This window comes from Capricornis sumatraensis, chromosome 4, assembly GCF_032405125.1.
Source record: "Capricornis sumatraensis isolate serow.1 chromosome 4, serow.2, whole genome shotgun sequence".
Lineage (NCBI taxonomy): Eukaryota > Metazoa > Chordata > Mammalia > Artiodactyla > Bovidae > Capricornis > Capricornis sumatraensis.
In genome coordinates, this window is record NC_091072.1 from 14,215,636 (window position 1) to 14,233,924 (window position 18,289).

General features: G+C 40.7%; 1 protein-coding gene across 2 annotated transcripts in view; it reads right to left on the reverse strand.

Moving 5' to 3' along the window:
- The window catches only part of UNC5D (unc-5 netrin receptor D), a 628,812-nt gene that overhangs the window by 112,997 nt on the left and 497,526 nt on the right, over nucleotides 1-18,289 (reverse strand). The window contains exons 5-7 of one of the 2 annotated variants that reach the window (XM_068971066.1): nucleotides 5,513-5,693; nucleotides 4,481-4,648; nucleotides 2,332-2,496 (exon numbers count right to left, since the gene is read on the reverse strand). In XM_068971066.1, coding sequence (XP_068827167.1) covers nucleotides 2,332-2,496; nucleotides 4,481-4,648; nucleotides 5,513-5,693 — 514 coding nt within the window. The remainder of the gene's footprint in view (nucleotides 1-2,331; nucleotides 2,497-4,480; nucleotides 4,649-5,512; nucleotides 5,694-18,289) is intronic. The other variant, XM_068971067.1, reaches the window with a different exon arrangement.

Sequence of the window (18,289 nt, forward strand, 5' to 3'; positions counted from 1 at the left end):
AGTCACAACTTAAAGGTACAGTTCAAATATATCTGGTGGTGGTCAAGGGTAGGTAGCCAGAAACACATTTCCTTAAACCTCTTGCTAATCAGTTTGTGTTGTCTCCTTGTATTTGAAAAGAATGGAATAGACATTTCATCAGCAAACACAGATGAATGACTAATTAACAAGTGAAAATTTGCTCAATATCATTAGCCATTATGGAAGTGCAAGTTACCATAAAAAAAAAATCTACATACTCGTTAGAATGACTTAATTTAAAACAACCAATAATAAGTGCTGGCAAAGATGTGGAACAACCAGCAAGTTACATCCTAGTGGTAAAAATTTAAACAATTACAGTTATTTCAGAAAGTTTCTTATACCATTAAATACCTAATTATGATATGGACCACTAATCCCATTTCTAGGTATTTACCCAAAAGAAATGAAAATACATGTCCACACAAGGTCTGTACACAAGGGTTCATAACAGCTTTGTTCATAGGAGCCCCCAGATGGAAGCAACTCTACGCCTATCATCTGGTGAAAGGATAAGGACATTGTGGTAGATCCATAAAGTGGAACGCTACTTAACAAAACTAAAAAGTTAATTACCGATAGGTGCAGCAGAATGAAGGAATGTCAAACGCATTATGACAACTGAAAGAAAGCAGAAAAGTGGTGCTTAGGGGTAGGGGAAAAGAAATGACTGCAAAAGAGTGCAAGCATACTTTGGGGATGAAAGGCAATGTTGTCTATCTTGATTGTGATGGTATATTTACTAGAGAGCAAGGCCCTCTCACTATTGAGACTGGTGGGTGAAAAGTGAAAGTGTTAGTCGCTTAGTCTTCTCTGAATCTTTGCGACCCTATGGACTGCAGCCTGCCAGGCTCCTCTGTCCATGGGATTCTCCAGGCAAGAATACGATAAGGAGTAGTCATTCCCTTCCCCAGGGGATGGTCCTGACCCAGGAACTGAACCCAGGTCTTCTGCATTGTAGGCAGATTCTTTACTGTCTTTACTATTTACTACTCTTTACTAGCCACCAGGGAAGCCCGAGATTTGATTCTCTTTAATTACAGACCTTTGTACTGTATCTGACATATGCAGATTACTCAGAACTTGAACTGAGCAAGTAAAGGAATTATGGGGCTATGAGGTAGCGCTTGTTTCAATGTACTCATCATTTTAAACTAATTCATTAACCATTTCAACTTATTTTGAAAATATAACTGTTTGTAGAGGCTTGCTTTCAAGCATAGCTAGTCATATTGACACAGAAAAATAAATACAACTTAGATGCCTCCTTCATACTATAATCTTCCTAAATAAAAAGCGACACATATTCTTGAAAAGATGACAAATTATTGAACTACATTATTTTTTGCTGGATATCATCCTAGAAGGCAACCTATTTCTAAAGAATAGGTATGCCTCGAATCTCCTGTTTTTGAAGGATCTAAGAAAAATCAATATACCCTTTAGCACATCTGAATGGGCAAGCGGAGAAGGGATTGCTATTTATCGAGCACCTATTCTGTGCCATGAAATATTCAAAATATATTCTTTTAATACTGGGCCCAGAAGATAACCAAAAAATAGGCACTTTTTGGGTACTTTTGGTACAATTCATAGAAGTTAAGCAGTTGAGTGACTTCCCCTAGATCACAAAGCTAGTAAGGGACACCACCAAATTAAAACTCACCTCTGTGTGGTTCTATTTAATCCTCCCATGGTTTCATACCCAGGCAGACAGTCACTTGAAGAAGTTATAACATAACCTCAGGAATAACACAAAGGCTTGGAAGTTCTGAAATGGGCATTCTATTTTGGGCCATGCCAGACCAATTTGAGACAAACCCAGCCACCTCCTCAGTGCCGTATTTCCCCCCATCTGTAAGGTAACAGTCACAACGCATGTCCCTTGGTCACACTGCATGTCCCGTGGTCTCTGAGGATTATGAAATGCTTTAGAGTCTGGTAAAATTCTTGGGAGAAATACAAGCCTACGATGATCCAGATCGGAATTTCACCAAACCTAAAAACATTGGCCCCTATAAGAAAAGAACTGCTAAGCCCCAAAGTCTAACACGTTTGCCTACATCATTTCTCTCCCAACCATATCTAGTTACCTTCACAGTAAATATACGCGTGGGTGGAACTGACAGTGGTAACAATGTTTAAAGTGACCTATTTGTCTGTTCTTTGACACTTTCCACCCACTTTCTTTTTGCTCTGGGGGATTTTGTTTTCTGGGAACTGGTTTCACTGAATCAATGATCCTGGCATTATCACAGCATCTTTTCCTATGATGGACAGACACAGAACATGTGTACTGTAAGGTCTTACCTAGGATGCAAAGGCCGTCTGTGCAGTTCTCGGATTCCTGGCTTAGACCTTCACAGAATTTGCCCCCGTTTCTCGGGGCAGGGGCTGTGCATTCTCGGATCCGCAGATGCTCACACTCTGGGCTGCAGACCGACCACTCACTCCACACTTCCCAGCTCCCGTCCACTTCAAAGGGAAACAGAAGGAGCCATCGTTAGACTGCATCTGACAGCTGTCAGGAGACTCACTCCAAGGCCACTGTGGTTCTTAGAGGTGGATTTTCAAGAAATCACCACCACCACAGAAAGAAAATACTGTATCTGTTTATCTTCTCTCCATGGTTTCTTACCTAAGGAGACAGGCGAACAACAGCAGTGGTGTAATTCTCTTGCTGTTGCAGGATGAGACCAGTTACTGAATTTGGGCAAACATGTGAATTACCCGTGCCCTCAGGTTAGCTAATCATGTCATTATCCATTCTTTCCCCATCTTTTATGCCCAAGTGCATCTTAGATGGACAGATACACTCTGTGCAAGAACCACTGGTAATCACTACTTCCTTGTGGGTTGATAGTTTAGAACAGAAAGTAGAATAAATGCTCTTTAAGTCCTAAAAGCCCCTCAATAATAAAAAAGTTAAACCCATATATATTGATAGTATTAAACTAAAACAGGTCAGCCAAGCCCCAAGATACCAAGACTTACATAAATAGAATTTCTTGGGTCATAGATTGCTGCTCTATGTAGAAAAGAACAAACTGAACTTAATTCCACTAAAAAACAACCCTAGAGATTATGGCAGCTGTTGGAAGCAATTGTTTCACTACCTCCTAGGAATAGGCCAACCGTGCTTATGTGGGTTATTGAAGATATTGCCATTTTTAATCTAGAGCACCTAGTCAACAGCATGTGCGTACTCAGCTGTTCAGTCGTGTCTGACTCTTTGTGACCCCACGGACTCTAGTCCACCAGGCTCCTCTGTCCGTGAGATTTCCCAGGCAAGAATACTGGAGTGGGTTGCCCTTTCCTTCTCCAGGGGATCTTCTTGATCCAGGGATTGAACCTGTGTCTTCTGCATCGGCAGGCAGATCATTTACCACTGAACCACCTGGGAAGCCCAGTAGAGGGTAAAATAAAAATACTAAATTTGAAGCAAAATATCTGAGTCCTTGTGTTGGTTCTGTCAACATTTTGGCTGAGCCACCCTAATCGAGCACTTCGCCTGACTTTACTATTTCTGTCAACTGGGGAATCATAAAATTCACAGCACAAAACTAAAGGACACTGCTTGTGTAAATGTGTCTTGCACAGTACCTGCACATAGTAAGCACTCAATAAATGTGCACTGAATACAAATTCAAAATGAAACTCCAAGCACAGGCAACCGGCAAAAGCCTCGCCTTAGCTTTGAGTGGCATGAGATTTTCAATTTTAAAGACACAAGACTCTGGTCCCATGTCCTTGGACTTAATGTTGGATCATGCGTGTGAGACCCAGGATCCATTTATTTCTCAGTGGGAGGATATGCTTCCCATTCAGAAAGTCATCTTCTGGCTCATCTATTTCTCATTGTATAAACTCGGTTACATTCAGTAAGATGAGCAAAAGAACTTGCAAAAGCCATATTTGGTAAATGAAACCTCTATTCAGAAAGGAAGGCAATCATACCCCAAATGAAGACTAGAAATGGCTGTGATGCAATCTCTGCCAATTGCATTGTCTTAAATGCAAAGGTAAACCTGATGAGGTTAGTTGAATGGTGACTGATGATAAAAGGTCAAGTATTTGGTACCTGTTTTGTGTTCAAAGGCAATTCACTACACCTTATTATACAGATGAATGCTACACAATGGGAGAACCCAAGGAGAGAAGGGCATGGCTTAGCCCAATCAAACACTGGTAGTATACAAATACATAAAAACATTTGGCTTACTGATGTTGCGTGTCTAGGGTAATCTGAGTAAGAAGAGAAAAACTATGCCCCCACATAGAGGTATTTCATCCATGTTCTTGCTATTACAATGAGTTTCGTGTCAGTACTCTGGACAAAGCCTCCTTTTAAGAACTTGGAAGATGCTGACTTTGGGAAGGTAGGTTCTACTGAACGTGTCACACCAGCTCAATCATGGTGGTGGATGAGAAGGGGAAAGGAAATCTATGCATATCTCACCAGGACAGAGAGCAGTGCAGGTTATTTTCTGCACTGACATTCCCTCACAAAAGGCTCCACCATTGAGAGGAGCTGGGTTGGTGCAGGTCCGGGAACGTTTCTGCCATCCTCTCCCACAGGGAACATTGCAGGCTGACCACTCTGTCCAGGAAGACCAGCCTCCATTCACTGAGAGAGAAAAATGGGGAGGGGAGAAGAAAAAAAAAAAAAAAGAAAGGAAAGAGGTTTTTACTGATTGCCTACTATGTGCAAGCCACTTGCCAAGTGTTGTGAGTTGGGCATCCAGGGACCAAGAAACTGGTGGGACCCTCACCGGCTGCCCCACTATGTGGCAACCGTGGGGCTGATCTAGTCTGCACCTCCCAGTCTACGCTTCTGTAGACCATAGGAGGGACACAGAGAATCTGCTTTGCAAGGAAATGATGAACCAGAGGAAGAAGTCATCAACATATCTCTACAGCACTTGCAATTCCAGAGAAGAAGAAAATACCAGCATCTGAATTTCTATTAACTTTCAGTGCTTCAAACGTCAATCCCAGGGCTCTTCTATTATGGAAGGGAGTGCTTACTTCAATAGCTGGGAATTTCACTTATCCATTACCTGAGCTATTCAGCAAATAGCCATGTTTGTTTTTGGTGGATTTCATATGCCAGAAGAGGAACTGCGAATAGCCAAGTCTGGGGAGGATGGGGTGGATGTTGGGTTTGGGAAGATGGGAAGCGGAAGTTGCTCTGATTCTTTTCAAATGTAAACACAATGGAGGCAAAAAAAGGTCTTTTAAAATTCTTTTGAAAATAGATTGACAATGTCACTCACTGTCCCCTGGAAGTCTAATCTTGGATGAAAGAGCAAATACATTCACAGCTATAGGCGTCACCTACCAATGGGCTGAGGCAGAAGATGGCGCTGTAATAGAAACCCGCCGGAGTCCTTTCAGTGCTAGACACAGAAAGTTCTAAGGAAATGCACCTCCCTCTACCCCTCTGCTTTCTATCCTCTCTATCCACTCCGGGCCTTTGGGCTGGTCTTACCATAAACCACCACTGTGGCTGACAGGCTCCTCCTCTTGGCTACGATGTTGGCCGCCATGCAAGTGTAATTCCCGGAGTCTGAGAGCCGCGCCTGCCGGATGATGAGGTTGTGGTCCGCCCTGGTGTCGATGTGCTCATCTTGTTCAGAGTCTATGGGCTCCTCATTTTTCAGCCATTCCACCTAACGGAAGTCAGGAATGTTTACAAGTCATTAAACACACACACACACACAAACACACACACACTTTTCTGGAATCGGAAAATGAGTGGTTAGAGCATATGGGAGAGAGATGTACGTAACACACAGAACGGCAACACGAATGCTATCTTTTTAATCTTTATTCCATACACCATCCTTTTCATTCATTTGGTATATTCAGGACATGAATACTCCAGTTAATAAACTGGAGGTGGGAAAAGAATATAAGCATCCTATTGACTTTGACCTATTTTCTAAAAATGCAATAAAAGACTGTAATTAGGTCATTTCATTATATTCCATCAGGTTACAACTCTGATGATGATGATACTCCAATAACTGGCCCAAAATGGAGATCAGAAAAAGCAACACATATAGGTAGAGCTTGGACTCTGTGCAGAGTGGGTATTATGTTGTCAGACAAGGTTTGAAGCTCATATTGTTTGTATTTAAGCAACAACAACATAGATTTGGGTAATCAGAAACACAGAAATGAAACTCAGATCTCAGTGTTCCCCGGTTTCAGGGATATGTTTATTTGGTGATCATTTATGTTACTCCTTTAGTGATTTAACAGATGTTTAGGTCAGATCAGATACCTGACTCATTTAAGCCCCAGCCTCCCTTCCAAAGGACCTCACTTTTCACATCCTCTGAGTATAGACTAGTCCCATCTCTGGTTTGTTTCCTCTAGCTTGCTCCTAGAGTGTCTATTTCTCTCTTTCCAGTTCCACCTTAAACTTATCCTTAGCCGAAAGTACTCTTTCCCTGGACACTTGAGGAAGCCACATATGGGACCTTCTGCTCCCTGGATCTTCATCTTCCCAGAAGCTGGGGCACACCGTCCCTACATCCCCTAATTCATCAAGCAGACCAGGCTTCCCCAATCCAGCTGCCTGCCTTCCCCATGCTGCCTTCTGCTTCTACATCTAAACAACATCTCCACTCTCTTGTGCCATCTTGGTAGCACCATACACAGCTCCTGTTTGACAAGAACCATTTAGCTCTAGTTTTCATTATATGTTATACACAGGAATTTAACAGACACATCAAAACTGTAATTTAACCAAGAAAGCAGTCACTACACCAAAAAGACCTCACACGTAAGTACGTGCATCCGGGTTCTTTTCATGTACCCTGCCCACTGCTAACACAGATAATTGAAAGTTGGCTTTAGAAGATGTCTCATTTCATCTTTAAATGTAAACAATTATAATTTATTGCCAATAATCAAGTGACACCTGTTAGCAATTTGGTTTAATAAATATTTTTGGCTCCCATTAAAAGGGATTTATTTACCAGAAGAAAACCTATACTGATACTTTAATATTTATCCCAAGAACCATCCCAAGAATGAGCATATAGAATACCAAAAGTCATCAGTCAATCCAAAATCAGTCCTAGATGAGGAGGAGTTTTAGAAAAGAAAATGATGCCAAAATAGCCAAAAGAGATCTGAGAACTGCTTTAAAACATGTACAAGAGCTGAAAAAGCAACATGGTGCAGGACCATGAAGTAAGGAGGCAAGCTAGCTTCAACCGCAGCGGCTCCTCATGGCATCACCATGTGCCAGCCTTGGGTATAAAAACTAATGATGTCCAAAAGCACTGCTCTGTTTAACGAAGCAGGGCAGTGGAGCCAATTTTAAAACAACCTGACCACCAGTCCATTACAAAATATCCTCCACTCCCCAGTAACACTGCATATGTTCCAGCCATTCATTCATTCAAGTATAAATATTCTAACATTTACTGAACATCAGAGGTCATCCTGAGAGTTGAATAAAGTGACATAAACAAAACCAGCATAACCTTTTCTTTCACGGACCTTACAGTTAATGGTTAAGATGGAAACAAGTAAATCTAGGGACTTCCCTGGTGGTCCAGTGGCTAAGACTCTGTGCCCCTAACACAGGGGGCCTGGGTTCAATCCCTGGTCAGGGAAGATCCCACATCACGTGGCTAAAAAGATCCCACATGCCGCAACTAAGACCCAGAACATCCAAAGAAATAAATTTATAAGAAAAGAAGTAAATCCACATTGCCACCAGAAAGTAAGAGTTGTCGGCAATATCTGTGATAAAACATTTATTTTTGTTAAGCCAACTGGATTGGGTTTTTTAAACCACCATCACTGCTGTGTCACTGGAGAGAACAAATCGGTCAGCTTAAAGTGGGTCTGGGGAACTCTGGTTGCACTCCACTCTCCTCCTGGTCCAGAAATTCTGAGTGCAAACTGTTTGGTTTTCTGATCATTAATTTCCAACCCTTTCCATTTCTAGCGCCTACAAAGCCCTTCCCTCCTGTCTCCACCTTAAGTCATCTTCTTTTTCCATCCTTCCCCCTGCAAACAGCTGGTCAGGAAGTTGGGAAAGTCTGGCCATGGTCCATAAGTAAATCATTTCTAGTGAGGAAATGACCCTGGGGACAGTGGCCCTCGAAACAGAAACCAAAGTAGGCCCAGCACCTGGAAATCAAAGAAAGCTTTCCAAAGCAAATCTGGGCCCAGAGGAAATTAAAACCACAATCATTACCAGAGGTCTGGTTCCAAATTAAAAACTTATATAAAATACCTCACGCACAAAATGAAGTGGTCAACACATGAGGAAAATATTTGCCACAGATTTGGTGTATAAAATGGTAATAATCTGAGGATCTGAGGGTTATGATCTGAATCACTCATGCTCTCGTATCAGCTGATGATAAAATGTCATCCAAAATAAGACAGAAGAAACACACACTAATTAAACAACTCAGTAAATATTCTATACCACTAAAAAAAGGAGAACAACAATATAATGACATGATTCCTACCCAAAGAACGAAGATGAAAATGACACGAATGTACACAGGGACACACACACACACGGTATTTCTTTAATTGAACTTACAGAGTACCAGGCATTTCTGCTATTGCTGCTCTATGATTACCTCCTTTCTGGAAGACACTAATAGCCTCTTAACTGTGGTCTGTCTGGTGCTTCCATTCCTGCCTCCATAGTGGATTCTCCACGGAGGGAATAGGTCATATCCTTTTCTGGGTCCAAATCGTTCTACAGCTTTGAACTCCACTAAGAACAAAACTGCACATCCTTACTGTGGCTAAGAAAGTCCTTCTTGGTCTGCCCCCTAGTTAATTTCCCACCTTAGATTCCCCAAGTAACCTCTGTGCACTCTACTCCAGCCCTACTGGCCTCCTTCCTGTTCTAGAAAACTCAAAGCAAGTTCCTACCTCAGAGCCTTAACACCTGCTGCTTCCTCTGCCCGGAAGGCCTCGCCTGCGAGTGTCCCTAAGGCTCAACCCCACCTTTCATTCAGGTCTCTAATCAAATTCTGCCTCCTTAGAGAGGTCTTGCCTGACAACCCTTCTCTAATATAGCAAAGTCCCCTCCACTCCCTGAGTACTGCTTTAATTTTCTTCCTAATATTATCTCCACCTAACAGGCTTAAAGATAGTAAACCTTTTGTTCTTGTAATTGTGATCTCAAGAATTCGCCAAAGAAGATTACTGGGGCTACAAACAAGGATTTAAACACAATAAACTATTTTTAGTTGCAGAAAAGAAAGAAAGAGGAAAAAAAGTACGGCAGAGCTCTATTTAAATAAATGATTCAATAATTCAGTTTAATATTACATAGCACTAAAGGTCATGATTTCAACTAGTGAAAATACTAAAAGTGCTCATAATGCATGAAAGAGTCAAACTACAAAACTGTGTGTTTAGTGCAATCATAAATTTGTAAAAACAACAAAAAAAGAAATCCCAAGCATACATATTCTTCAAAAATGATTGGAAGAAAAGGAAATATGCTGCGGAGGTTTTGGAAAAAGACTTGGGGCAGCTGTTTTTTTTTTTTCTTCCTGGTGGTTAACTGTGGCACATAAAGGAAAAGGTCTTTATTAATCTGAAAAACAACTCCATTAGCTTATAAAAGTCTTTTACTTACTTAGCACAGTAGTATTCAAATTTATATTTAGCCATAGATTGCTTCCTCCAATTAAAGCTTATCTGATCATATGGTATATGATATATGATCATATATCTATCTATCTTATGATATCACTTACATGTAGAAATTAAAAAAAAAAGATACAAATGAACTTTATATACAAAACAGAAATAGACTCACAGACATAGAAAACAAACAGGGTTACCAAAGGGGAAAGGGGGGAATGGACAAATTAGGAGTTTGGGAATAACAGATACACACATGCTATATATATCTGTATCTTTCTATCTGTCTATATATAATAAATAGTTCATGGGGTCACAAAGAGTCAGACATGACTGGGGACTTAAAAAAAGAATCAAACCTGTATATCACAGGGGACTATACTCTATATTGTATAATAATAACCTATGTGGGAAAAGAATCTGAGAAACAATATGCGTGTGTTTATGCAGAGCCTGCATGCCTAGAGCCTGCGTTCTGCAACAAGAGAAGCTGCCGCAGTAAGTACAGCCACCCATGCACAGCAAGTAAAGAGTAGCCCCTGCCCGCCACAACCAGAGAAGGTCTGCACACGGCAATGAAAACCCCAGCATGACAAAAAAATAATAATAATAATAATAAATTAAAAAAGTCAGACCGCATGGAGATGTTCAGCACACCTGTACCATAAATTATAAGTTGACCCTTGCCATACAATCTACCCTCATCCACCCACATGTACTGTGAACATTTACAATGGTCTGCTACTTCGTTTCCCCAGAACACAGCTTGAAAACCAAAAAATATATATAGGACAAATGAGGTACCTTAGGATATATACATTCCGGCATAATTGGTGTTTACAGTGTCATGACTGAGGTCCATCAATCCAATTATGTCTACAAACAATGGGCACGTTACTGCCACTAACTGCAGGGCTGTTTTTTATTCGTACACTAATCGTTTATCCATTTAACTGATGGCAGGATCTTTATGAGAAAATCAGTCTGGTATTTTCTGGGCTTATAAAAGTGACGAATTGCTCTTGGATTTATGCTTTTGTCACTTAGAGAAATGTTAAAACATTTTTGATGAGCTAAGTGCTCCTAATGCAGAATAGTTTAATAAATAAGATAATAGAAAAAAAAAAGCATTTCCTACAGCAGCAGTTGCAAACTCGAATGTTCCTGGGGGCCAGGGAAGTAACATAAATTACTGAAGAGGCGCTGGGTGCAAGACATCCATGCACGTTGTTTGCATATTAAAGACAAGGGCCTATTCCTCATTCCCTCGAAGAGATGAGCTCACTCTCATTTTTCTTAAAGCATGTTATCATTTTTCTGTCTCCTTTTGTTTTTTTCCCACTTTAGATAGAGACATGAGTATTTTAAAAAATTAACAATGATAGTGCAATGAAAAATGACTGTGAACTCATTTTTGCTTTAAAATCTTTTTTGCTTTCAATGCATCACAGCGATCTTCACATTTATGCAGTACATAGCTTCAGTGTCAGGATGTATGGGGACCCGGTGCTGCTGGTGACAAAACGCAGATTCCAAGACTTGTGCGGTTCAGACTACGGTGACCAGTGTAACCAGTTGTTCAGTTGCTAAGCTGTGTCTGACTCTTTGCAACCCCACGGACTACAGCACGCCAGGCCTCCCGGTCCCTCAGCCATCTCCTAGAGCCTGCCCAAGTTCATGTCCACTGAGTTGGTGATGCCATCCAACCATTTCACCCTCTGTTGCCCTCTTCTCTTGCTTTAAATCTTTCCCAGCATCAGGTCTTTTCCCATGAGCCAGCTCTTCACATCAGGTGGTCAAAATATTGGAGCTTCAGCATCAGTCCTTCCGATGAGTCTTCAGGGTCAATTTCCTTTAAGATTGACTGGTCTGATCTCCTTGCTATCCACGTAACCAGATCTTCCATCTTGCTTGAGAAGCCAGGGCTGTGTATTTTAATGGACTATTTCTTAATTCTAACATAATGACTCACACATTACAAAGTATATTGCGAGGATCAAACAAAACACATCCATAAACTGCATGGAAATTCACTATTCATTCTCTTGTTTCCAGATACCATAACATAAGAGCTGTCTGACCTCTTGGGAGCGCCACCGCAATGAAGACTTCACTGAATTTAATTCCTCTCAGTGAGTCGGCTTCCCCCATCATTCAAGAATGCTCTGGTTCATATGTATCATGGGCCACTGTCAATGCTTTCTCATAGAAATGATTGCCAAGCATCTAAGAATTTTTGAACTTAAATACAGTATTCTACAAGTATCATAAGGGCATGAGTATTAAATTCAGAAATTATTTTGTAAGCAGTTGCCAACAAAGCCCTAATTAAGCTCTTAACAAAAGCAATACACATTTTCAAATTAGCTGTATGGAATCAATACATTGACCACCCTGAGGCTAATGGACATTTTTTTTTTTTAAATCACTGATCCAAATGATCTCATGCTAACAGATCAGCTCTTTGACAGAAAGACTTAACATTCTGGAAGGTGCAAGGCATTCACATCTTCAGAGAAAAAAAATTTTTTTTCTTCTTATTTAGCTTAGATGGATAATCCCAGTTAGGAGTGTGTGAAGAAACCAGTTATTTAGAGGTAATGAGCTTATGGATTTGCAGGACACACGAGTTCATTAACATAGTGTGATGTGCAGATGGCCTGCAGTTTGTAAATTTTTCTAGTTTATAAACAAATCTGGATAAATAGACCTTCAAAGACACTTAAGATTTCATGCCAGACAGTGAGTTTCTGATCCGTCATTCTGGTTAACTGGGGAGAGAAGGGATGTAACTGACAACCCTATAAATTTCTGCAACAATAGGCAGCATAGTGTAATTGAATGGGGAGGCTGCCTCCTTTGGAAGAGGGATGGATCGATGCTTCATGGGTGATCAGCTTATCTGAGAGCTGGGTCACATTTGAAAATGTTTGCATGAGTCTTGACATTTCGCCTCTTCTGACCTTTTGTCAGATATCCTGTATATTTATACAGATAAACTTTACACCTAAAGGTTTATTTCCATCAGAAAGCATGCCAGATTGTAATGCTCCTGTTCTTGTTCTTAATATTCCATAAGAGCAGGAGAAGGTGAGTGCTGTTATTAATCATCTAAAAGTGTAAAATCTAGACTAGAAAGAGAAAGCACTTTAACAGGCTAGCTCTCTTCCCATGCAGGATCCCAAGCCTGTTGTCCTTTGAATCCTAGATAGTATCATCCTGGAACTCTCTCTTCCTTCACATCCCATAGAAAATGCCAATGAGGGCTATGAGTTGGTATCATCTACCAAGTGTTCTTATCCCCTCAACTTCCCTGGTGGCTCAGATAGTAAAAGAATCCGCCTACAATGCAGGAGACCCAGGTTTGATCCCTCTGCTGGGAAGATTCCCTGGAGAAGGGAATAGCTTACCCACTCTGGAATTCTTGCTGGGAGAACTCTATGCACAGAGGAGCCTGGTGGGTTAGAGTCTATGGGGTTGCAAAGAGTTGGATACAACTGAACAATGAACACGTTCACTTTTGCCAAGTGTTCTTATCCCCCCAATTCCAGTCCTCTTGAGATTTGCTAGAGGAAATGTAAAATTGAGCTGTTCTTAAAGATGTAATCTCAGATTTCTGATTTTAGAAGCTTCTCAATTCATCTACTTGTTGGCTAGGGGTCATCTTAAGTGGTAAGTTCCTTAAGAAAAAAAACAATATTTTAAATCTTCCTATAACTTGCATACCACCTTATTTTGAGGATATTCAATAGCATCTGTTGAATAAAGCTTTTGGTCTGAATTAACATATATGCAAGTTTAGAGACTGGTGTGATTATATATACACACATACAACTTCAAACTGCATTTCAGGGATTGGGCCAAGAAAGGGGTATTATTTTTTGCTTTAAATCCCAGAATGGAGTCTAGATATGAAATGGAAAGAGACATTTTGAGCGTAGTTGTTCTTAAATATATTCTGGGAACCACTAATATTTCATAATGGCTCCATAGGGTCTCATATTGAATTTCATGTATTTGCTCAAGGTATGAGTTATGTAAGAGTAATAAATGGTTTTTCTCCCCACTACAACTAAGGATGGCTTAGGAAGGCAACCTTGTCTGACAGACAGCTCACTAGTGGCTGTGAGAGGTCCAGCCAGGGAAACACTGGAAAGTCACAAGTCATTCGCAGTGTGGGCATTCCCTATATAACCTCCCAAACTTTTTGGTAAGTTGCCATCTTACCAAATAACAAGCATGATTGGATTTTTGTGAGAAAATGAGAAGGCTGGAGCCATGTATTCCAGTTGCAGGTGGGGGTAAACGGGATATGGCACCCAAGGACACAGGGGTGGAGAGGAGGGGGCCAGGCAGAGATAAAGAAGGGTTCCAGAGGACCCTGGGGGAGGCCTTGACTTCCACACCTAGCATACTGGTCCAACCACTACATTTCTCATCAAGTCACATCATGAATTTTGATCAAATGACTATTTCCCAGTCTAAAACAATGAGACCTAGCATTTCTTGTATATTCTGTTCCAAGTGGGCTTCCCAGGTGATACAAGTGTTAAAGAACTTGCCTGCCAATACAAGAGACATAAACAGATATGGGTTTGATTCCTGGGTTGGGAAGAGCCCCTGGAGGAGGGCATGGCAACCCACTCCAGTAATTTTGCCTAGAGAATTCCATAGACAGATGAGCCTGGTGGGGTACAGTCCATGGGGTCACAAAGAGTCAGACATGACTGAAGCAACTTCACACACACACACGCCAAATACTCTTTTAAACCCTGTACGTAAGTTCATTAATTTCACTCTTAAAATGTGTCTATGAGGTGGACACCAATTTTACCATCTCCATTTTGCAAATAACAAGGATGTTAAGTACTTTGCCCAAATATATATATATATACACACACATATATATATATATATATAATTTTTTTAATGGTAGAACCAGAATTTAAATCTAAGTTTTGACTTCAAATCTTGCTTTTAATCACTGTGTTTAGTTATCCATCTTATTTTCCATATTTGAGTGGAATGATCCCATGCTATTTGCAAAATTACATTGAAATACAGTGGATTGACACCACTGAAGATAATTTTGAAAACATATTTGGGGATTTTATGATCATCCCTAAGGACAGGGCTATGCCAAAAATATCTTGACAAAAGCAACACTGTTAAATACATATATTGTCTCCCAGACGGTTGATTTAAAGGCCAGCTCTTATTTGAATGCACACATTCTGGTTATATTAACATGTCAAGATGTTCAGAATGTAGCCAGCACTATTTTAACATATAAAACTTCTTCAAACTTAATATTTGTCCCTATATAGCTATTCAGAACTTAGGGTAGTCCTCTCCCAGTTATCTGGTGCTTGGTTTTGCTTTGGGGCAATGGGCAGAAATGCATGAAAATAGTCCCTGAAATCTTTGTGATAATAGCCTGCAGTCTGAAAATACTTCAGAAGGCCAATGTTGGGTGACTTACAGGAAATAAATAATTAGGAAATTAACTTATAATATTTAGCAAATAGCTTTCCTAAGAAAAGGGATAGGTGTTTCAGGTCTTTTATTTGGTTGGGCACGGATCCAACTGTGAAGCTAAGGCAGCCATCTTGGGACCATGAAGAGAAGACAAAGGAACTCAAAGAGGTGATGGTCACTGTCTTTATGCTCAAAAGCAAACACTGCTAGCCAATACTTTATCTCATTTGATCCTCATGACAGTTCCAAGGCAGGCAGAAAATATCTTATTCTTCCCATTTTACAGACTACAGGATTCACCTAAAGCAACAAACTTGGAAAATGGTTCACCTAGAAGTTGTAGCTTTCAAAGCAGCTTCCTGCCACAAAACATCAGCCATTTTCTTGTCTTGCTGATGACGTGAAGGCTGGCTCCTTAACATTCCCCATGATCTGGCTTGGCATTCTAAAGGAAGTCTTAACTGGGACTTAACTCTTACCATAGGTGACACGCCTCTCCTCAGAACGGAGCCAATTACCTTCTCATCTCAGTTTAGGCCATCACTCCTTTTGCTGCTTTCAGATTAGATGTCACCTGTCCTCTCCTCTCTCCTCGAGACTATTTCCTTCAAGTTCTTTATAACCGTGCTCTCGTGTTTCCCCTTTTTGTCTTCCTTTTCTTTCCAGGCTGGATAGATTGACTTTAAAGCCTCCTACTCTGCACTTTCTGCCATTTAGCTCCACTTATCTGATTATGCATCGCAAAAGGAAGTAGAAATCCAGCTTAATTGTGAAGTGAGAGAAACCTAATGATCGAAGACAGACTCGCCCTCACGGATGCTGAATGAAACGACAGACAAGAGCTCCTCTGTAGAAGCCTGAATTCTGATGAGAGAATGTTAGGTTCTGACGCTCTATGTCTCTAGTCAGAGCAGTGTTGTCCTTTAACTTCCCCGTTTCAGTTATGAAAGTCAAGTGCAGCCTCATGTTATTTTTTTAAAAATTCATTTTGACAGGTAAATGGTCTCTGGGAAAGTAAACACCCTGATCAACTGTTTATTGAAACTGTAACACTGTCATGAGTGAGAAATGAGACATGTTTACATTAATGTAAAGCATTTACAGGAATGATGATCAGAGGGAAAAGACAACACTGAACAGATGAAGCATAAAAATGAGAATGGGAAGAGATGTGCAATCAAAAGATGATTCATAAAGGAGGTGTGCGCTACCATTAGCGCTTCAGCTATGCTCTCCTTCGTGGAATGGATCTTGTTCATTGCTAATTCTACATTTGCTCTCTCTCACCTGCTAGGGGAAAAGGAATTCTGGTTTTGAACCTTTGATACAGCAATACCTTGGAGATGCTTCCAAAGCTTCTTAAGCTTTGAAAACTGCATTGGCTATCTGAATGAGTGACCTATAACATAGTATCATTTGCCTGTTCATTTTAAAGGATTATTTTAGGATGGGAAGAACTCTTTAACAAGATTACAAAGAGTTGGCCTTCAGGAACTCTCCTGGTGGTCCAGTGGTTAGGAATCTGCCTGCCAATGCAGGGGACACAGGTTGGATTCCTGGTCTGGGAAGATCCCACATGTCGCGTGTGCCACCACAACTACTGAAAACCTCCTTGCCTACAGCCCATGGTCTGCAACAAGAAAAGCCACCACAATGAGAAGCACGTGTGCCTGAACACGCGCCACAACTAAGGAAAGTTCGCACGCAGCAACAAAGACTCAAAACAGCCATAAAAAAAAAGAAAAAAAAAAACCAACAAAGAGTTGGCTTTCAGAGAGACTCAAAACAGTCTCTGCATTCACATTTCCTTCCATACCAATTTCTGGTATGTACATCAGGTTTTAAAGTGGTGGTGAGGGGATGTTAATTAACAGTTCCCCTTTTCTGTTCCTTACTACCAGGTACTGTATACTCAAGTGCTGAGAAAATAGTCATCTTCGTAAGGATTAAAGCATTAAAGACTCAAAGCGTTCACATCATAACTGGTTTTAAAAGCTGGTATCAGAGTTGCATACAGTTTGGAAATGCATACACAGGTCACTGACACAAACAGACACAGACCACTGGAGAAACCAGATCTGTTCAGAATAAAAATATTTCCATCAGCCACATTGAAAGGCTAATCATGTAATGATCTACAAAGGAAATGCAGGGACAGATATGGATGAGCTGAGCTTCCATATATTGGGTGGCTGAGAATGAATTAGCATAATCATAAATTTGTTCCAATTACAGAAGGCAATTATCAGAGCCCAGCTTACAGCATTATCAAAATGAAATCAGCTAAGTGCATCTACGGCCCAGGTAGATGCCACTGAGTTAATGGTGCTTAAAAAAAAAAAAAAAAAAGCTCTCTGCTTATTCATCTTTCATCCCTTTGATGACTGTACACTCCATCTAAGTCTCCTTTTACCTGACAGACACAAAGCCACCGTGAAAGAGAAAAAAATACACGCGGTACCAAGAAAAAGTCATGCTCAGTATAATAACTCAAGTGCAAAATAGCCAAATTCAAACTCTGAAGTCTTGTATGGATAATTTCTCTAGATCAGTGGTTCAGACAGTGCTTTCCCATTGTAGACAGTGATTAACATCAGCTCTTGTGTGCTCTCCAAAATATTGATTAGGAATAAAACAGTGAGTAAGCCTGTCATTACCTGCTTCAAACAAAAGTTCTTTGTGCCCAAATGTAATGCCCTTCTTTTGCAAACGTAACCCCACTGCCATTCCTATTGTTTTCATGTTGCTTTTCTGTTATTAATAGAACCTGCTGCCTGGTTGGAGAAGGCAATGGCACCCCACTCCAGTATTCTTGCCTGGAAAATCCCATGGGCAGAGGAGCCTGGTAGGCTGCAGTCCATGGGGTCGCGAAGAGTCAGACATGACTGACGCGACTCAGCAGCAGCAGCAGCAGCAGCTGCCTGGTTAACCATTGCCAACCTGGAAAGAGGGCAGGAGAGTCAAATATATTTTGTATAGAAAGCAATGAATTTATTCTCCAAATGTTTGTGCTGAAAAGGCAGTTCAACGTAATGAATTAAGATTATACTTGTATACAATACAATGTGCCCAGCAGCTAGGAAAACAGACGTGAAAGAGGAATATTACTCAGCTATAAAAAAGAATGAAATAATGCCATGTGCGG